General features: G+C 38.4%; 1 protein-coding gene across 4 annotated transcripts in view; it reads left to right on the forward strand.

Moving 5' to 3' along the window:
- The window catches only part of Pkhd1l1 (PKHD1 like 1), a 134,419-nt gene that overhangs the window by 39,574 nt on the left and 72,199 nt on the right, over positions 1-22,646 (forward strand). For 2 of the 4 annotated variants that reach the window (XM_087898766.1, XM_087898769.1), the window contains exons 24-38: positions 3,102-3,249; positions 4,377-4,531; positions 6,273-6,395; positions 7,177-7,282; positions 8,847-8,957; positions 10,142-10,306; positions 11,275-11,396; positions 12,868-13,000; positions 13,740-13,932; positions 15,451-15,593; positions 16,208-16,312; positions 18,806-18,994; positions 19,701-19,871; positions 20,150-20,376; positions 21,101-22,085. In XM_087898766.1, the coding sequence (XP_087754892.1) occupies positions 3,102-3,249; positions 4,377-4,531; positions 6,273-6,395; positions 7,177-7,282; positions 8,847-8,957; positions 10,142-10,306; positions 11,275-11,396; positions 12,868-13,000; positions 13,740-13,932; positions 15,451-15,593; positions 16,208-16,312; positions 18,806-18,994; positions 19,701-19,871; positions 20,150-20,376; positions 21,101-22,085 (3,076 nt within the window). The remainder of the gene's footprint in view (positions 1-3,101; positions 3,250-4,376; positions 4,532-6,272; positions 6,396-7,176; positions 7,283-8,846; positions 8,958-10,141; positions 10,307-11,274; positions 11,397-12,867; positions 13,001-13,739; positions 13,933-15,450; positions 15,594-16,207; positions 16,313-18,805; positions 18,995-19,700; positions 19,872-20,149; positions 20,377-21,100; positions 22,086-22,646) is intronic. The other 2 variants (XM_087898767.1, XM_087898768.1) reach the window with 2 other exon arrangements.

Raw genomic sequence — 22,646 nt, forward strand, 5'->3', positions numbered from 1 at the left:
AAAAAATAGTTTAGTGACAATGTCATGTCCCTTAGCCATTTTCCCTCAATAATAATTTTTTGTACAAATAGCACAACATAATAGGATAATGAGGAATGTGTGTGCATGAGTGTTATATGCACATGTTGTGATATATGTGCATGCACATAAGTGGAGGCATGAAGAGGATGTAAGGGGTACGCTCTACTCATCTCCACCTTGTGTTCTTGAGAAACAATTTCTCTCTGAACCCTAGATGTGCTTGTGGTCAACATGCTGCACCTATTTTTCTGTCTCCTTTTGTAGCTGTGGGATCACAGGCGTTTATGAATATATCTGTCTTTTTAGGTGGGTGTTGGGATGCAATCTCAAATCCCCTTGTTTGACTAACAATTGGTCTCACCTGCTGAGCCATCTCACCTCTGAATATGTTTTTGCTAAATTTGTATGTAATTATTTCAATTTTGAAGCAATTACAAATGGTCTTGCTTATTTTTTTAATTGAAAATACATTATTTTCTCACACAGTGCATCCCAACCAAAGTTTTCCTTCCCTCCACTTCTCACAGAGCCACTCCCACCCACCTCCCATCTTCATCAGATCCTCTCCTTTGCCGTTTCCCTTCAGAAAGGGGCAGCCCTCCAGGTGACCACACCCAAACATGGCAAAACAAGATACAATAAGACAAGGCAAGAGCCCTCATCTCAAGGCTAAGGCAACCCAGTAAGAGGGAAAGAGCCCCAAGAGCAGGTAAAAGAGTCAGAGCAACGCCTCCTCCCACTGTTAGGAGTCCCACAAAAACATCAAGCTAACAGTTGTAACACAGGTGCAGAGGACCTGGTCCAGATCCATGCAGGCCCTGTGCTCGCTGCTTCAGTCTCTCTGAGCCCATCTGAGCACTCCTTAGTTGATTTACATGTTGTCCTGGGATCCTTCATCTTCTCTGCTTCCTACACTCTTTCTTCCCCCTCTGCTACCTGAAGAAGAGTTCAAACTGAAGGGACCCAATGGAACCCTCCACTTAGACTCTCTCTACATAATGTCTGGTTGTGGGTCTCTGCTTGGGCTCTCCCCCATCTTCTGCCAGAGGAAGCATCTCTAATGATGACTGGACAAGGGACTGATCTATGAGTATAGCAGAATAATATCATTAGGAGTCATTTCATTGATTCCCCTCCACCACATGCTTCAGTCATTGTGTCCCTTCTGCTCTAGGTCTCTGGGCTATCTCTAACCAGTCTCTGATTCCTGGCCATCCAAGGGGTGTAGGGTATTGTCTCCCTCTGGTGGCACAGGCCTCTAGTTAAACCAAACATTGATTGGCCACACCCACGAGTTCTGTGTCTGCATCGCCCCAGCGTATCTTGCAGGCAGGAAAAACTGTAGATGGATGGTTTTGTGACTGGGTTAGTTGGTGAACAGGTTTCTCTTTCGGTAGCCTTCAGAGTTACCTTCTCACATCACAGAGACTATAGAATGGAAGGGTAAAGGCTCCACTCCAGTGAGCTGGGCACATGTCCTCGGCGATGGGTCCCCACTCTCAGTTTCTGGAGAGAGGACCTATGTCCTAGCATTCGTCTGGGATGTTTAGGAACCACCTGGGCCAAAAACCCTACTGCATGCAACCCAGTCCCACAACTGGACACCTTGCCTGGCTACAAAAGGTGACTTGTTCAGACTTCCTATCCTCCATTACTGGGAGTCTTCACGAGGACTCCCTCATAGATTCCAGTAAGTTTCCACTGCACTAGGTTTCCACACCACCCTTCAAATATACCTCAATTCCAGCATCTCTCTCTGGGTTCTCTTCCTCCACCCCTACCACCTGACCCCTCCCACCCCCATTCCCACCGGCCCCTAGTCCACCCGCAAAAACTATTCTATTTCTCTTTCCCAGGGCAATCCATGAATATTCTCCCTGCCCTCCCCCACCACAAAGAGGGCCTCTTTTTCCCTAACCCTCTGGTTCTGTGGATTGTAGCTCAATTATCATTTACCTAACAGCTAATATACTCTTATAAGTGAATAGATAAATGGTCTTTTATTTTAAATTATGGTTTCCAGATGTTCGTTATTTGTACTTAGAGATATGATTGGGCTTTTGTTGTTGCTATTTATCTTGTATCCTGGAACCTTGGTGAACTCAATGAGTTTTTGAAAATTAACTTTGATTATTGAGATCACTTCAAATTGCAGAAAAGAAACCCATTAGTCCACGGGAGACTTCCCCACGACTGCTATTTTACCTTCTAGTATCAATAATTCACTTTTCCTATTTTTAAATTTTATTCCAATAGAACCATAAAGGTTCACATGATTTAAAACAAATTTTGTTTATCAATATTGCAGGGTTCACTTTGCTACCTTTAGTGATAGCTCACTCTTTTGAGTTGCTGTGTATTATAGTAGAAAGAGCATTGCTTGTCCTTTTTGTTGACGGAGGGTTATACTATTTCTAATCTTTAGCACAGATAAAGTTGGTGTGCACTTACACACACAAGTGTTTCTTTCCATCACTTAAGTTACTTCTTTCTCTATGGGTCTCAGTTCTACAAGAAGGACAGGAAACTTCAAAAGACCAGAAATTGGAGACGGTAACCACATTTACAACCTATAAATATGGATTAGCACGTATTTCTTCTGTCAGTTGATTGGTGTTCAACATTTAAAAATTATTCAGAGGGCTGGAACAGTTGCTCTACTCTACTGTTGGTTATATAACTACAGTTATTTCTCCAAAAGGTGTTTTAGTCGTTTTATAGTGAGGACTATTTTTCATGCTTCTATGCCTCCACACAGTGGTGTGCTTTGTACCTTAAACAGAGTGCTTGCTCCATAAATATTTGCTCCTTGAGTGATGGAGAGTATGCTCTGAATTAATGAGGTATTACCGTGATTCCAGCTGATGGCTGCACAGATGACTGCGCCGACTTTGGTCTCATTACTGCAGCTGCATAGGCCTGGCCTCTGTTGATTTATGGAACTCTCCTTAATGTCCCGAGGAATCCTGCGTACATGAGGCCCATTTATGTCACGTCACAGGATCCTGCAGGATGAAATGGAAATTGTGTCAGCCATTGTTAGGTTTAATCACTCTATCAATATTTATCTTGGAAATTAGGTAATCACAAATGAGACAAAGAATGAGTCGGTTTACAGAGGAAATAATTGGCCAGGGGAGGCAAAGATTCGCATTCAAAAAATTCGTGAAGCTTCTCCACCAATAAGTGGCAGCTTTGACATCCATGCTTACGGACATACCCTGAAAGGTACATTTGAACGCTGGAATTAGCAGAGATATACCAAAGCTGTTCAAATACACATGTGTGTGCAGTATATTAAATGTTAACCATGCCTGATAATTGATATATATGGTTATCTTACATTCAAATACCCAAATAAATGATAAATAATCATATGTATATATTGAAGGCAGTAATTAATAACATTTTTGTCTCAGAATTACTCTTTTGGTAGTTTAGAAAAGAATGCATCCATATAAAGTCAGTTTTAGAAGTTATAGATATTTTTTCTTGAAAATGTAAATAAATAAATGAATAAAAACTCTTAAGAATCCTTTTCCTGGAGGTGGTTGAAACTGTGACTTTATATAAAGTTATATCCATATATGCTGCATACATTGAAAGAGATCATTACTGTGATATCCAGAAATGTTATAACTTTAAAATACTTATAAAATGGGATTAGAATAGTATTTTTAAATACAATCATAATTAAATCATTTAGACCTGTGTTGTTCAAAATGGTACCTATTACCATATGTGTCCACTGAAAGCTCTGGCTGTAATAAGCACCATACTTTGAAATCAGTAATATTTATGTATGGCTTCATGCTTGTTTAGTCTTAGTTTTAGCACATTTTAGTTTTACCTTATAAAATATTACTACTAGTACCAGAAAAGAAATGTTTATTTAAATCTTGCATCACAATCTTTATCAAACAGACAGTGAGTACTGATTCAAACAAAAGTAATATATGTTTGGCACACTTATTTCTAGCAGAACTTTCTGCGTGACTTATATAGTTCAGATTGTCAGTAACATGAAATAAGATTGTCTGGAATAAGTGGCATTTGAATGATTTCGTTCAATTTCATTGCCTTATTACATACCACTGTTTATTTTCTAGAGGTTTCTCTTACATTCATGACTTATAGATTATCCATAAAGCAAAATGATATTCAGATGAAAGTTTTTAAACCCAGACAACGCTGAGATGCATTGCTCATATAATTTTGTTTCTCCCTCATGCCCTCTTGGGATAAAAGTTCTAGATTTCTCTTTGACTGGAGTGGAGTAGGTGTACGATTGAACTTCAGACAGACGGTACTTTGAGGAGTGCTCCGTTTGTGAGTCTTTGCTCTTTGTGCTGCAGGCATCCCTGCTGCTGTGTCAGCCTCAGACTTGCAGTTCGCCCTGCAGAGCCTGGAAGAAACAGGACAAGTCTCAGTAACCAGAGAGGGAACCTGTGCTGGGTACTCATGGACCATCAAGTGGAAAAGCCCGGGTGGAAAGCAGCCGCTTCTGCAGGTCCCTTCTTTAGGACAGCTTTTTGTTCCTCAGCAGTGCTTTTTGCTACATTGTTTCCTTAACAGTGCTTTTTGCTACTTTGTTCCAGTATCATTGCTCTTTGCCACTTTGTTTCTTAAGCGATTCTTTTTGCTACATTGTTTCTGTATCTGAGCTCTTTGCTACTTCATTTCCTTGGCAGTACTTCTTGCTATATTGTTTCCTTATCTGCCCTCTTTGCTAATTTGCACTCTTTCTTAGACTCCTTAAAGGAACTGGAGACTGGGTTTTTCAGAAACAAACCATTAACTAATTTTATGTGTTTTTTGTTTTGATTTTTTTTTTTTTTGCTTTTTACACAGGGTCTCACTATGTGTCCTTGACTGGTCTAGTACTTCCTATATAGACTGGGCTAGCAGTGGACGGATAGAAATCCACCTGCCTTTTCCTCCCAAGTGCTGGGATTAAAACTGTGTGCCACCGGACCTGGGTCATAAAATAAACTTTTAAAAGTATTTGGAGAAAAGGAAACTACTGTGCATTAGAATGACTAGGAAGGTGTTCTTTTTTATGGAGAATAGCTGTTGGTACTTTTAAGTTTTTTGTGAGAAGCCCCTTAATGGTATACAGGCATGGCCAATCTCACAAATAAATTCAGCTGTAATTAAGAGAGGACATAAGAATAATTGGCTTCATCACCTGTAATTCTTCCACTGGCTCTGAACGGAAAGACGGAAAACGTGCTTTTTGTAAGGACGACCTCTTCAAGTCAAATCTACAGCTGTCATCTATTTGACACTGTTACATTGTGCATACAGGAGTGGAAGAGAAGTGAATGGCAGTATGTGTGAAGGAGATTAGTGTAGAAGAGCTGGGGACATATAAAGTCTAAAAGTAAATGACTATTATGCAGCCATACATAGGACCCACATATATTCTCCAGGAACGATGCTACAACAAAACGTGGAGAAAGTGCAGAGTCCTAAACAGGAAGTACTTGAATGGAGAGAGAAAATAGAAGACAAAAACACACAGAAACATGTAGCCATGGGATTCACATGGATGTGTAGAGTATAACAACTATAAGACACAGAGTTATTTTACAGGCACAAGCTTGGAACTAGAATTCTAAATTTCTCCAGTTGAGACTGTCCTCCTCTTGCTAGCTCTGCTCATATCTGGTATCCACCTCTTTTCCCATGAGTCTCCTTGGCTAATTCATCATTGCTGTCCTTCATCACTAGCTCATACAGAATTCATCATGGAGACACCTCTGTCCTTGCCGGTGTCTGGATATATCAGAAGGTGGCCATACTGGAAGAAGGAATGAAATGATCAGATTATACATGTGGATGTAATTTGGCTTTGTTTTTACGACTATAAGACAATATAATTTAAGAATGAGAGATCAGGAGAGCCAGACATGAAAAATGCTAAAGGGAAAAGTAGCTCAACTTTTTAACTATTTAAAATAATTTACCAAAGTAGCCATGATGACAAAGAGCAGAGAACATTTTAAGATATAAAATTAAATAAATTTGCTTTATTTAGACTCATTTATATTTTAATTATGAAATATATTATAATGCAATAGTCTAATCATTTTCTTTGATTGACTATTGTTTCTCTAGAAAACATTTTTTAACCAAAATGACTAAATTTTTAAATTTTTTCAACCATAAGTGTTTACTTCCTTTAACCATGTTTAAATTGGTTATATTCTTCATTACTATTCTAGTAAGTTCATTTTATGTAAAAATAGATTAATGATTCCAACATTACTGGAGAAAAAGCTAATGTGACAGTCACCACAATAAAGGAAGGTGGATTATTTAGACACCGTATACCTGGAGACATGCTCCGCACACCTAATCAGCAACCACAGGTACTTTTCAAACTTTTCTCATAATATTTATAATTTTAAATGCATAACTAATTTGTGCCAGTGTATCAAAGACCTTTCAAAACAGGAGTATTAACAGCTCTAGTCCCATGGAAATATTGCTGTTGTCAGTTGACCAACTCATTATTTTTCTCCAACTTCTGGGAGAGATTATCTTTCTAATAATAAAAGATTGTTTTAATTCTACCACTGACAGAATTAGTAACTATATCTTTTTATTTAACCTTTATGTACTTATGTCAGATAATTATTAATGTTGCCACTTCAGTGGTGAGAATATTAGACTATAGAGAGTATAGGTGAGTTTTCTAAAGCAATCTCTACTTTTCTTCATAAAACGGATTAAACAGTACTTTCAGGATTTAAGTAGAGAAACTTTCCATCCTACATTTGCTGTATGGAAGCATACAGCTGGATGACAGCAAGGATGCCAACTGTTTTATTTCACATATTTATGATACTCGTATTTACAACTCCATCAGAAGCCCAATGGCGCATTGGCTGTACAAATGAATAGATGAATGAATGGATAATAAATGGATGGATGAATGGATGGATGAATACACAAATGAATGAGATGTCAAAGCAGAGTGCATAAACACATTTTTACAGACAAAGTTTATTTGTTCTAAGTCCTGTGCATAAAGAGTATACTTTCAGGGATTATAATTATACTTCGTTACTGAATTCTATGCATATTGTACTGAGTTCTACTGTCTTTTTGTTTTCGTTCACTTCTGGGTCTGTGTTTCTTGACTTGAAGGTTGAAGTCTATGTCAATGGAATTCCAACTAAATGTTCAGGCGACTGTGGGTTTACATGGGATCCCATGACTACGCCTATCGTTTTGACAGTAACACCTTCTGAAGGTAACATCTTGCTTCTAAATTTGGAATATGGGTGAAGGGTAGCTAGAAAAATGAGTTCTCTGACAATGATTTTTAAATATATGTCACTGTCACGAAGGCAAGAAAACAGTTCATCCTAGTCAAAACCATGTTGAAACTATGGAAAGAACATTCACCACTTACTTGAAAAAATACCTATGAAACCAATGTATGTCATTAATCTTTCTAGTCTTCATTTTCAGAGTTAGAATCAGTGTCCATAATTTCCCTGTGACTTTGAGACGTTGCTCTTCCGCTAGACCAATGTGTGTATTAACATCCGTTGTGAGAACATGTCCAGCAGAGCTAGCAAGTGGCAAACAGGATAGCTGTGGTTTTAGGAAAGAAGAGAAGTGAGCGCTCACATGAAGAAAACAGAACAATTAATGTCAAGAACTCATCCCAACCTTGGGGGATGAATTCTTATGGGGGGGGAATGTAATTTATGTGAGCTCCTAAAAATGTAAATAAGCATCATTGATAAGGACGGTAAGGAGTGAGATTTTAACCACAGTGATAAATTTAGAAATCATAACCTTACATTGGGTCTTTGTAGCTGATAGTAACCCTTATCTGGTTAGTGCCCTTTGTTTTTACCAGTGATTTTTCCATGTTTGTATACAGTTCTTAAAAATTACTTTGGGCTCAAAATCATTAACAACTTGAACTGCCTCTTTATATTTGATCAACTTAAAAATAATAGAAAATATAATATAATGAGTGCAATAGAACCGAATTGTGTCCTTCCTTCACAGTTAGTGGCAGCTTTCATCTTGTTATACACATTCCAATCACCAGTTTACAAAATACAATAGAAGCTAAAACTCTCTTTAAGCATCATCCTCCTAGTCCCCAGAGCTCCCAGAGGCAACCACAGTGACACATTTTGTGTTTTCTTCCGTGCTGTTTTACTGCCTTCTGTATGTGACATATAGATGTAGTAATTTTGATGTTTGTGCATCTGTGCGTGGGTGGGGGAGAGAGGTCAACTGTAGGTGTCATTTTGCAGCACCTGTCTACTTTGTTTGTATTTATAGTTAGAATGTTCTAGTAACACATAATAATCAGTTTCGTTATGACATTTCCATACATGTATCTAATGCATTTTGATCATATTCACTTTCCATTACCATCTCTCCTCTCCTCTCCTCTTTTTTCTAGTTCCTTCTCTCAACTTCCCCCTCTTCTACCTTCAAGGTCCATCTCCTCTCCCCGTGCCCTTTCCAAATGAAAAGTGTTCCTTGTAGGTCATTCTTTCCTCCATGGTTTCATGGTGGCTTACTGCCCTATCAACTTGCTTGCCATTAGAGTATTTTTTTCTTTTCCCATTCAATTCCATAAGCCAATGAAGTAACTTTTTGATATATATTAACACGGAGATCCAAAATATAACCTGAAATTTAGCGGGGGGGAAAACATATTTCAGGTCTATGGTTAATATCTTATAAAAAAGATAGGCATATTCTTGTTTATGAAATGTCTGGTTTTATAATAACAGATTCTATTTTTTATATAAAATGTAGTGATTTAAACTTGTCATTTTCAGGGTCCTATGCAGAAAGCACGATACTAACCGTAGCAGGCTCTGGATTTTCTCCTACTTCAGCTGTGACCGTCTCTGTTGGATCTACCAGTTGCTCTCTTCTTTCTGTGGATGGTAGGTTCTTTTTAAATGTCACAAAGTCTCGTTTACTTCTAGAAAAACTGGAAGAAAGAACTCTCACAAATATAATTGTCCTCTCATCTTTGAAATTAGCCGCCTGGTCTGGAAAATTTTGTATATATATATTCTCTGATTATGGCCACAGACTAATTGTTTGAGTGTTATACGGTGTCTTTATTCCATTAAGGGTGACCTATCATACATTTATCCATATATACCTTACAAACTGGTTGCACAAGATTTTTCATACTTGGGTGTATCTCCGAGACACAAAAATATTCAAAGTACGATTCTCTTATCCCACGCTCCCTGGCCATGATTGTTGTTGCTGTTTGTTTGTTTGTTTTTTGTATGTATGAGGGATGGAACCCAGGACCTCAGGCATGTTAGGTAAGTGCTCAGCCACTGAACTACATCAGCAATCCTGTGCCTTAGCTGTGACAATGCCATAGTACTCATGAGGCAGGAGGACATGATGATATTCTTTGACTTCTAGTTCAACACGACCTCTTTCCAGTGGTGCAGAATTTAAATGCCAGTTACATTTTTAACTTCTTGACATTGGTGGAAACACTGTTACTTAATTTCACCCCAAGTTATTCACATTCTAGATACTTTCCCATGATCAAGACCAGTTACAAAATCATTTCTGCTGATTTGTATTAAAACGTGTCCTTGAGGTCAAATTGCCAATATTTTAATAGTATTACCTAAACTGCAATAAATAAAGTGAAGAAAATATTTTCACTTAATTTATCACTTTTATTATAGGACCTGCTATTTTACTCAATTTTGGATATAAGTAGTAATATGTTGAGCCAAAAATGTAGTAAATTTTTTAATATAAATTCTAATTAAAAGTTAGAATGATAAAAATCTTGATGTGCACCTTCGTTGGGCAATGTTTTGAGATTTGTTTTCTTTGTTGGTTTACAGTTCCCTAGAAGTAACTAACTTTTAGCAGCTGATAGTTTACAAAGATTCTACGTCCCCACTAAGATTTCCCTGTCCCCATCAGAATATGAATGGTTTTTCTTGAATATATTTCTTGGATTCTAAAAACATAGGTCACTGTTAATATTTACCAATTAATTTTACAGAGGTTTTTCTTTTTAAATCTTAAAAACCCTGCCCGCCACGTTTATTTTGTATCATTTTCTTCTTCTTTTTATCACAAGAAAATGAAATCCAGTGCCAGATTCTGAACGGAAGTGCTGGACATGTCCCCGTGGCTGTGTCCTTTGCTGATGTTGGACTAGCACAGAATCTAGATGATGAGGGATCCCACTTTGTTTACCGGAGTCAGATCTCCCATGTCTGGCCTGATTCTGGAAGCCTGGCAGGTAACAGCTAATAGTTCTCAACAGAAGTGACCACACACATCCCCACCACTGGGTTTCCAGGGCTTTGTTTCTAGCATGGACCCCAAGGCTCATAGGACAAAGGAGAATGTCCTTTCAAACGGCACAGAGATTAAGTGGCTGACTAATTCTTTTATTCCTTGTGAAGCACAAGTCAGGGGCGTCTTATGCTTACATCATAGGTTATTGAATTAATATCATCAATTATTACATGTTTCTATAACAACCTCATTAATTATGTCAAGATAAGATTTATTAGTTATTATTCTGCTTACCAGCTGCTGCACATGTAGCCAGAGTCTCAACGGAGCTCCTTGACCTAGAATAAAGTTCTAGGACAAACAGGACAAAAGAAGGAGGGCACAGACAATAACGCATTTTTCTTGTGCTATTTTACTTACTTTGTATATTTTAACATGATTAATATTGGAAATTGTACTTTCACATCGATGTGTGTGTGTGTGTGTGTGTGTGTGTGCTTTAATTACTTTATTTTTACTTGAGTGTGTTCTTTCTCTTCTACTTTTACTTTATTGTGTTTTTTTTTTTTACTCTTAGATTTCCCCTTGCTTGGCGATATTAAAATTTCAGTCTTAATTGACCCTTATCCACCACACATGACCTAAAGCCAAAAGTAACAGGGTAACTTCTTCCCAGGATGGAGTGGTTGCTGCTTATATATCCCAAAGTCAATAAGGGAAATCCATGCGATTGAGAGCCTAGGCAGGCTTGTGGTGGTGATTATGTGCATGGCTGATTCTCCACCATGCGATTGAGAGCCTAGGCAGGCTTGTGGTGGTGATTATGTGCATGGCTGATTCTCCAGTCGCTTGTCATCCATCTGGTGTGACCGGCTGATTTGGCGATGATAAGTTAGATGGTGAGAAAGTTCCTGTGGTAGTTGATCTGACTTTTGGTTTTATTTTCATTGTTTTTCTTATAAATTATAGGTGGCACGCTCCTGACTGTATCTGGATCTGGTTTTAGTGAAAACTCAACTGTTTTAGTTGGAAATGAAACCTGCAATGTGATTGAAGGAGATTCGAATAGGATAACGTGCAGAACATCAAAAGTAAGGCCTCTGCGTCCTTCCATCCCTTCTCTCCAACAGACCTAACCTTGTGAGCTGGTGAACATGTAGGCAGGTGGTTAGACAAGGGTCATATTGTTACAATATTGTTACAAATTCCAGAGTTTTCATTATTATCTGTAAAAATTGTTTCTCTGAACTCTTTTAACTAAAATCCAAAACAAAAATATTATCTCCATAGGTGAGACATTTAAAAATCATGATGAAGATGTCCACACAAAACTATAATCAAAAACAGTGCATCTCACTTGAAATAATAGAAATAGATACAAAGTAAAGATGGCATTCAGTGGAAATGGGAGGTCAGAATTAATGTCAGCTGGGTGGTGGTCATGCATGCCTTTAATTCTAGCACTCAGGAGACAGAAGCAGGAGGGTCTCAATGAGTCTGAGGACAGCCTGGTCTACAAAGTGAGTTCCAGAGCTACATAGAGAAACCCTGCCTAAAAATACACCTCCAACCTCAAAAATTATTCTTAAACTTCAGTCTGGTCTATAGTTCACTAATTATGAGCCAATAGGTGATAAATGTAGATGCAGTCACTAACACTAAATCTCAAAACACAGCAAAGTAAGTAGAGACACAGGGTAAGGGGTCTAGGAAAGAAATTTCTAGAGTGTGCGCTGGACTGAAGGATAAAACAAGGATTGAGAGGCAATCACGATGTAAAAAACAGTTTGTTTAATTCATCCAGTTAAGCATTACATGTGCATTAATCCAGTGTGAGACAATAAAGTCTGCCTGGCTGAGAATTGCACAGATGCCACAGTGGAAGTATAAAGTGCTTTTTAGTGTTTAAGCTTAGAGTAGGTAAGTAGATCAGCTAAACACGCAACCTAGTTTGTGAATGAAGTAGAATTATTCACTTGAGTTTGAGGCTATTGCAACAGAACAAGGGTTGAAAATGATATCTCACTCTTTATCAGCCAGAGAACCATTTGCCCAGAGCATCTCAGTTGCACTGTGTAGCCCTTAAAGTCCAATAACATAGATGCAGTTAAATGATCTCTGTCTTGAGAGTTTAAATGCAGAACCTTTGTTTAATACAACTTTAAATACCTGAGAACTACCTCTGATCCATGACTTCAGAATGTTGTTTACAGCGATTCTTGCTTCAGTCACTGTGTGTGTGTGTGTGTGTGTGTGTGTGTGTGTGTGTGTGCTTGTTCACAGCCTTGGGTTCAGTTCCCCAGGAATTATCTGCATGTTTGTTTTAGATAGGCTGTCTCACTGTCTAAATGTTGTTAACAAGGCTAGAAAGGAAGGTGAAGTCACTACATCGTGCTTCTTACTGCTTTCTTTCTATCTGTTTTATTAATGTGTGTTGTAGGTATCAAACTCAGCTCCTTGTGCATGCAACATAAACATTTACTGACTATCTCACAGCTAAATGACTGTATTTCAATACAACACTTCATCGCTTAAAATTTTCCTTCTTTTCATTTATTTCAGAGACTTGAGGGTACTGTTGATATTTCTGTTATGACCAATGGAATTCAAGCCACAGTAAAGGATGGTTTTAGCTACAACTGCTTACAAACACCGGTTATCACTGATTTCAGCCCGAAAGAACGGGCAATTTTGGGTAAGCAATTCTTCAGTGAGATCAATCAGTCGTTTTTCTGGGTCTGGGTTAACTCAGTCAGTATGATCATTTCGAATTCCATCAATTTACCTGAAAATTTCATAATGTCCTTTTCCTTCACAGCTGAATAAAATTCTATCATGCATATGTACTTTTGCTTTGTCCATTCATCAGTCAAGGACCATCTAGGCCAGTGAAGACTTCATAAATCGTAGTAGATTTTTGTGTAATCTCCACCCATTCTTCACTTTATCTTTATTATAGCACCTATCACTGCTGTAATTTTGAGTCCACAAGTGACTTTTCCCACTTTTTCTTGAGCACAAATAGAAAAAAAAATCAGTCATTTGATGGATATATGGAAACCACTTCCAGAAAGTCTTTCACAGCGTGGTTTCTCACTGAAGTTTTGCTCCTTATATTGAAATGTGCTCTTTCCTTTGCATTTAAATATAAATAACTGAACTTATAATTTTGCTCTCAACATGAAAAATGGTGAGAAAGATATTATATCTTTGAAAAATAATATTTAAATACCTTTTCCCTTGTGAAACAAACATGCATTTTATATGTATGTAGAAGCATGAACTCATTCTTTGGAATTTTGCCTCTGAATGTGTCAACATTTTCTAGATCTTATGAAAGATGAATATGTTGGTTTGGTTAAAGTACAAGTTTTGTACCGGATTACAAAGTTAACTTTTATATAAGAAGTTGTGTTTTTCTTTTAAAACAATAGGGAACATCAATTTAACAATTAAGGGCTATAACTTTGGAAATGAACTCGCACAAAATATGGTGTATGTTGGAGGGAAAGCCTGCCAGGTTCTTCATTCAAACTTCACAGACATTACATGTCTTTTGCCTAAGTTACCGCCAGGCAAACATGACATCCATGTCAAAGTCAGAAACTGGGGTTTGGCTACAACAAGGTATGATTCTGATTATAATCGCTAGAGCTGAGGAATGCATGGGGCTAATAAAATTGAGATAGGAAAAAGTCATTAACTTTCAAATATCTTGATTGCTTTCTTTACCTTTTTATATCTCAAAGGAAAAAAATTCTTTAAAATTATCACGAAATATATAATAATGCTTTGGTTTTTTTTAACAAACCATTTAGAATGGATTATAAAAATTCTCTGTGTAGTTGGATTTCTGTAACTGCTATGTGGCTTATGTTCATTCTAGAAAATTTTTTCAAGCAATTTTGGCAATGGGGGAGAGCGCTTGTTTAGCTCTGGACTTGCAATAGTTTCCTGTGCTATTGGTGCTCACAATATTGTTGGGAGGGTTTTCATCAAAAAATTAAATGACTACTGAAACAATTATAGATGTGAAAAAAGTTTACTAATAGTAAATCTTAGGTGTCACAAAAGTGTGCAATGGGCAATAGAATAGGGCAGGATTCTCTGAGAAGGAGATTTAAAAATGTCAGTACCTGGCCAGCTAAAGAAAGGGGTGGAGATAATCCCTCACTGATTCTATTCTGAATTTTCTTCCCTGATACTGTTAACAGGAACATTTTATTTCTTCTCTGAAACAATTACTAGTTTAGAATACTCTGAAGAAGAGCAAGCTGAGTTAGTAGCTTTAAGAGAAGACAAAGAAAGCAGGTGTCAGAATAGAAGGATGTATGATTGTCACAAAATCTTACAGGGACTGAGGACCAGGACACAGAATCCAGGGCTGCATCCTTGTTGAGTTCACAGGGAAGAGCTCACAGGGTTCGTGAACAGCTGCTGACTTCTGTTGTTCCTGAATGATAGTATATGAAGAGTCAAACCCAAACTGTGTGTTTAGACAGCAGACGGATAAACAATAATTCGGCATGCTAAAGGAGTTAAATAAAGCAATACAAAGCCTCATTAGGATCTACAGAAATTGTGTTCTCATGGTGGAACTTAGGACATAGGATGTATCAGGTCAAAAGAACATTGCACATTTTGATGGTGCCCTAGCAGGCATAATATCTGTAGTAAAGCAAAGTTAAAAAATGTTTTCCCTGAGATTATGAGAAAGAAAGTTTTGACAAATTTTCAAAAAGAGAAGTTAAACTGAATTACACAAAATTAATTACTCCTATTATGTATGAAGTTTTGTTGGTACCTTCTTTTACATGTATATCTGCTTTTATAAGTCATTATAGTAAAAATGCAAAGTACTTTAAAGAATTTCATGTGCCATCATTTCCTATGTTATCGTAAGACTTTCCATCTCACATACTTTTGCTATTAGATTTTTTAAAACTCTAGCTTTCAAAATTAACATGCTCATTTAACAAAAGTAAAAATGATTGCCAGATTATCTGGTCTGAGAAATTAATGTGTAATTACACATATATTTGATTATTTCTTATTCTCAAAATGCTGGGGACCTGAGGTGAGGAAGCTCATTGGAAACTTCTTCTTCTTCTTTTTTTTTTAATCTATTTTTTTTGTTCTTTTCAGGAACAAGTTAAATGCTTCCATACGATACATGTTGGAAGTCATCCACATGTCTCCACACAGAGGTTCTTTGTACGGTGGCACTGAGCTCACGATAATGGGTTTGGGGTTCAGCACGATACCAACTGAGAATTCCATCCTCTTAGGTAAAACCTTTTCCCTGCAGGGTGCGCTGTTAAGGTTTTCCTTGGCTAAAAGGATCTGCGGCAGGCACTGGGTTGTGAAGCAAATGCTTTCAATGTTTTTTTCAATATCGTAAGAAAGGTTACACAAATACTGTTAGTTGTTTTTCTATATTTTAATGTGTGTGCATGGAGGAGAGGGGTCCATGCTTATGGGTGCTCCTAGAGGTCAGAGTAAGACGCAGGACACCCTGGCATTGGAGTCATGGGTAGCTGTGGGTCACTCAGCACAGGTGGTAGGAACTGAACTTGGAGCATTTGCAAAAGCATCAAGAGCTTCTAAGTATGGAGACCTCTCTCCAGTCCATTTTTTTTATTAATGTAGAAAAAAAAGAACTCAAGTGTATGTAGTTAAAGGGATGATCAAAAGGTGAACAGCTTTTGAATGGTTCCATTTTAATCAGGTATCATTGTATATTTAATGTATGCAAAACCCTTCTGTGAAAATACAGCTATAATCATCCTCAGGATGATTATAACACAGAGCTTCAGTAAACATTGGCTCTTTATGACTGACAGTTCTTCTCTATAGTTCACAAAGTCATCTGAAAATGTTTTTCCTACCTTTATATTTTTAGGTCCTTTCCCATGCAACATTACATCATCATCAGAAAATGTCATCAAATGTACTCTTCATTCCACAGGAACTGTATTCAATATTACCAACAATGGCTCACATTTAGGTATCAATCAACATTTTTTTTTAAAATTATTTATTCTTCTTTCATACAATACATCCAGATCGCAGTTTTCCCTCCTTCTTCTCCACCCAGGTCCCCACATCTCTTCTCCCCCTGGTCTAATTCCCCGCTGTCACCCCACCCCCAACCCTGGTCTCCTCCAGAAAAAAAAAGCAGGCTCCCAGAGATATCAGCTGAAGACTGAAAACAAGATACAACAATAGGCACAAATTCTCACACAAAGGCTGGACGAGGTAACACAGTAGGGGGAAAAGGCAAAAGAGTCAGAAACACCTCCCCTCCCTCTGTCAGGAGCGGGCCCCCAAACACCAAGCAAACAACATTAAGGTTAGCAGAGGATCTAGCGCAGACCCACAGACCCGTGTGTACTCTGTGATTGCCCCTTCAGTCTTTGTGAACACCAATGAGCCCTGCTTTGTTGATTCCTTTGGGCCATGTTCTCCCAGGGTCTTTGACCCCCTCCGGATCCCACAATTCCTCCTCCTCCTCTTCCACTGGGTTTCCTGAGCTCTGAAGGTGGGGTGCAGATGGAGACTACCAACCTGGGTTCTCTGTGCCTAAAGTTTAGCTGTGGGTTTCTGCTGCCTCTCTGATGACAACTGAGGTAGGCTCCAATCTATGAGTATAGCAGAACATCAAGACTCCTTTTGTTGATTGGGGAGGGGGGCAGTTGTGTTTGGTTCTACCCCAGATCTCTGGGCTGTCCTTCCTCCGGATCCTGGTCATCCAGGCGGTGTCTGTCATGGGTTCCCTCTCCTGGTGTGGGCCTCAAATTAGACCAGTCCTTGTTTAGCCACTCCCACACGTTCAGTGCCATCATTACCCTAGCACATCTTGCAGGCAGGAAAGAGTAGGTCGAAGGTTTTGTGCCTGGGTTAGTGTCCAGTCGCATCACTGGAAGCCTTGGAAGCCTTGCCTGGTTACGGAAGACGGACAGTTCAGGTTCCATACTCTTCGTTGCTAGGAGTCCTAGCAAGGGTCACCCTTGCATATTTCAGAGGGTTTCCACTGCACTAAGTTTCTTACATCAGCCTTCAAATGCCCCCGAGTTCCAGTCGTCTGTCCCTGTACTCTCTCCTTCCATTCCCCGCATAATCCCTCCTACACCCATCCCCACCCACCTCTCATCTGCCCACAAAATCTTTTCTATTTCCCTTCTCAGGAAGATCCACTTGCCACCATTAGAGACCACTTATCACCTAACCTTTCTGGGTCCGTGAATTGTATCATGAATAACAGCTTTAATCCTACAAGCATCTAATATCCTCTTACAAGTGAGAGCACATCATATGTGTCTTGTGGGTCTCGGTTACCTCACGAGGGATGACTTATTTCTAGTTTTATTCATTTGTTTACAAATTTCATGATGTCATTTCTTTTTCACTGCTGAGTAATACTTCATGGTGAAAAACTATCACATTTACTTTATCTGCTCTTCAGTTGAAGGACATCTATGTTGTTTCTAGTTTCTGGCTGTTATGAATAAAGTCATTATGAACATAACTGAGCAAGTTTCTTTGTGATAGGATGAAGCACCCTTTGTGTATGTGCACAAAACTTGTACAGCTGCTTTTTCTTGAGGTAGATCAATTCCCAATTTTCTGAGGAGCCGCCATATTGATTTCCGTAGTGGCTGTACAAGTTTGCACTCCCAGCATCAACGGAGAAGTGTTCCCTTTGCTCCATATTCTGGCCAGCATGAGCTTGTTATTGATCTAAGCCATTCTGACCCTGCAAGCCAAAGTAGTTTTTATTTGCATTTCCCGAATGGCTAAGATATCAAGGAACACTAATATTTTAGAAAAAAAGGAAAGATTTTATGTTGAAATTAAGTTGATTTTTATTTTGCATTTCAAGCTGTTCAAATAATTGATGCTATTTCTTTTATACTTCTGCAATGTTCTCCATATGCAGTTAAAAAGTCAAGTACATAGTATATATGTAGTCACATATGTGATGAACTTGAGTTAAAAAGGCCGGGCTACATACTACATATATAGTCATATATGAGATGCTCTTGCATTGAGAAGACCAGGGACTTTGTGGCAGTCCAGGACCTCCAGAGTTGCTGCAGCTTATTACTGCAGTTGTGAGTTTCGGAAAGAAAATTTGAGTTGAAATTATGAGCATGCCCAGTTGTTCCCAAAGTTTTTTGTGTATTAAGAGTTGATCACCTCATTACATGCAATATTTCCGAGCAGCTTATTTACTGAACATCCAACTTTTTTTCGTGTCTCCTGTTTATCACTTCTGGAGATATTAGTTACAATTTACTTCTTCTTTCCATTTCATTTTCCTGCTTTCTAGTAATCCTGGTTTTATTTTGGTCAATTGTTTAAATTATGTACAAAGAGAAGTGTACAGCACTAATTTGAACATTGTTCTCACTTTGTAAAAATGGGCATTTTCATGGTTGATTTTTTTCAGACATTTGCTTCTTTGTCTTTTTAACTTTGCCTCCATTCTTCTTCCCAGAGCATGGATTAGGTTATGCCTGGTCACCCCCTATCTTAAATGTGACTGTGGGCGATACTGTGGTGTGGCACTGGCGAGCACACCCCTTTCTTAGGAGTATAGGGTACAGGGTTTTCTCAGTCTCCAGCCCTGGAAGTGTGACGTATGATGGCAAAGGATTTACAAATGGAAGGCAAAGGTCTGCATCAGGTACTGCTCTGCTTTGTTGACGTTTTTATCATGCTGCTTTGTTCTTAGATTCGGTAAATATGTTTACATAAATTACCGGTACAAGTAAGACCATGAAGTAGTTAACTTAGCATTTTTATGCCTAGTTAAAAAACATTATAAATAAATCTCAACAATTGTCTTAAACATGCCATAATCGATCTGGTCTTTATTATCTTTATTGATTCCATGATAACTGACCACCTGAAATGTGTTATTCAGCAACGTACAAAGAAATAGAACTGTCTATAACAAACAATGAACTTTTGTTGATTGGAATCAGCTTATCAGTCTTTCTTGTAGAACATCTAGTGTTAGTGTGCCTTTCCAATATACTAGTTTGTTCTCTGCTTGTACCAGTATATTTACATTTTCATTGTAAGTTATTTTCCTTTCAAATTTGATAAATTAGGCCTGGTTTTCACGGTTTTCTTTAAAAAGTAAAGCTGGATCTTGCCTTTTTGTATCATAATTTCCATATATATATATATACACACACACACATAAATAAACACTTTATAGTCAGTGAATTATTCTCTACTACTTCCCGTTGAGCTATTAGACATTTGAAAAATAAAAAAATTGTCATTTGCATGTGCGTTTAAATGATAATTCCCACTTCCTCACCTAGTTTTTAAAGATTCATTAATCGCTTGTATTTCTTGTGTACAATCTGATTTTATGGCAGGTTCATTTTCTTACCAGTTTACATCTCCTGGAATCCATTACTACAGCAGCGGGTATGTGGATGAGACCCACTCCATATCTCTCCAAGGAGTCATTAATGTTTTACCAGCTGAAAGCAGGCGTGTTCCCCTGCGTGTGTTTGTGGGAAACACTGAAGCAACGTATGCTGCAGGTAAGATGGTTAAACGTGGAAAATGCAGCAGTGGAGCTGGTCTTAAAATGACCTTTGTAGAGTAGATGCCGGTAGATGTCAGACGGCTGGGTCCACCTGTGCTTGCCTCTTCCCAAGGCTAGAATACATTCCACAAAGTTACTCTGTTAATAGAATACCCAAATCTCCAGATGTTAAAACCACTCTCTTCCTTCACTGAAGAAAGCAGTAACGGGGTCTGGATCCAGTTCTTGTACAGGATAGCATATATGGTTTACAAGTCGCTCTTTTGTCTAAAGCAGGTCCAGAGAATTTGCACTTGGCAAGTACAGCAGCAGGCTGCCTAGCAACAGAACCCTTGTGTGGCCTGAATGATACCAGGATTAAAAATACAGATCAATTACTCTTTGAGTTTTCACATTGTGTTTCACCATCTATAAGCAACATCACTCCCTCTATGGGAACAGTGAACGAACTTATAACTATTAGTGGACATGGCTTCAGTCTTCTCGCATGTGCTAATAAGGTAAGAAAATAAAACCTCTTCTCAGTGTTCACATACTCAGTAAAAAGAAGATATTTGACCACAAACTCTTAGTTTGACTTCTTCAGATTTATGGTCTATAACTGGCACACTACTTAGTCACCTAAAGTTTACATTTCAATGTGTGTGGTGAGGGGGTTTGGTAGCATATTAATGGAGTTGTATACCTGTGACTGGAATAAGTTTTTGAACATGTCATAATCATAAAAGAAACCTCCTTGAACATCAGCCACTTCCTTCATCCGTTTCAGCATACCAGCAACCGCTAATCTCTTTTCCTCCCTATAGATGCTCCTATTTTGAACAGTTTTCTACAATGTATAGTTCCTCGGAAATATCTATTTCCATTTGGTATAATATACGGAAATTTCATTCATGTTTCATTGCTTTTTATGGCTAAATAAATACTTCATTGTATTGTGCATGTATCACATTAAGTCTGTTCATTCATCCAGTTTATAGATAGTTTTTATACTTTTCTGCTAATGTGAAGAGCACAGTTATTAACACACTTGCACCAATTGTGATGTTACTTTTAAAGTCAGTTGAAGACACGTCTTCATCAATTCCCCAAATTAATGCTATGAATACAGATTTTTTCCATGGGATTCTCTTTTTAATAATACAGTCGATGCTAATACAAACACAAATTTCATATGAGAGTAATATATTAACATATTTGATCTTACATTCATTTTTCTTCCAGGTTACAATTGGTAGCTACCCTTGTGTTGTAGAAGAAAGTAGTGAAAATTCTATCATGTGTCATATTGATCCTCAAAACTCAATGGATGTTGGCATCAGAGAAATTGTTACTTTGACTGTCTACAACCTGGGCACTGCTATCAACACAGTGCCCAATGAATTTGACAGGCGGTTTGTGCTTTTGCCAAACATAGATATGGTGTTGCCAAGTGCGGGATCAACTACAGGAATGACAAGGGTGACCATCCACGGCTCTGGATTCGGGGCTTCTTTTGCCAGTGTCGACGTCTCTATGGGTGATTTCCCATGTAAAGTTCTTACTGTGACCTACACAGCTATTGAATGTGAAACGTCTCCTGCTCCCCAACAGCTTGTTCCTGTCGACCTTCTGATACATGGAGTCCCTTCCCGTTGTCAGGGCAACTGCAGCTTTTCATACCAAGAAAACCTTGCTCCTTATGTAACTGGAATCTTCCCGAACTCTATCAAAGGATCTGGAAATCTCCTTATTGAAGGAGAGGGTTTGGGGACACTGTTGGAAGACGTTTCTATATTTATTGGAAGTCAACAGTTCAGAGCAATCGAAGTGAATGAAAACAACATCACTGTTTCTATGACTCCGCTACCAGCGGGGCTTCACTCTCTCCATGTCGTGGTTGGGTCGAAGGGCTTGGCTCTGGGAAACCTGACTGTCAGCAGCCCCGCGGTAGCTTCTGTCTCACCGACCACCGGAAGCATCGCCGGTGGAACCACTTTGGCGATCACAGGCAATGGCTTTTCTCCTGGCAACACCACAGTGACTATTGGGAACAACCCTTGTCAGATTGTGTTCACCAACTCCAGTGAGGTCTACTGCAGCACCCCGGCTGGGAGAGCTGGAACAGTCAGTCTCAAGATCTCTGTGAATGCAGTCGCTTATCCACCGTTGTCATTTACATATACCATGGAGGATACTCCATTTCTCAAAAGAATTATCCCGAATAGAGGTACTTTACTATATACATGCATTTTTATTGTATTGATGTCATATTATAGTCACAGTCATTATTATAGGTTATAATATTAAAGTATATCTTTTACTTAGTCCTACTTAAACCAATTAATATAATGCACAGGACTCACGTTCTGTGCAGTATTTTGTATTTTTTTTCATACATTCTCAGTATAAAATTCCAGCTTTCATATAGGAAAACAATGTCCATCAACTTGATCTAAATTACAAACGAGGAAGAAATAGATGACTATCTTGGAAGTGAAATGAGTAGCTTATGTCATTAATACTAATGTGGCACAAGAAGCAACTGTTAAGATTCATGGGTGAGGTCAGGCAGTGGTGGCAAAATGCCCTTAATCCCAGCACTTGGGAGGCAGAGGCAGGCGGATCTCTGTTAGTTCAAGGCCAACCTGATCTACAAGCCCAGGATTGCTAGGGCTGTTACACAGAGAAACTCTGTCTCAAAAAACAAACAAACAAAAAAATATTCACGAGTGATTGATCTTATTAACACTGATAATTGTCCAGGGTATATTACTTCTATAAGCACGAA

The sequence above is a fragment of the Myodes glareolus genome, chromosome 19 (genome assembly GCF_982192425.1).
Source record: "Myodes glareolus chromosome 19, mMyoGla1.1, whole genome shotgun sequence".
NCBI classification, from domain to species: domain Eukaryota; kingdom Metazoa; phylum Chordata; class Mammalia; order Rodentia; family Cricetidae; genus Myodes; species Myodes glareolus.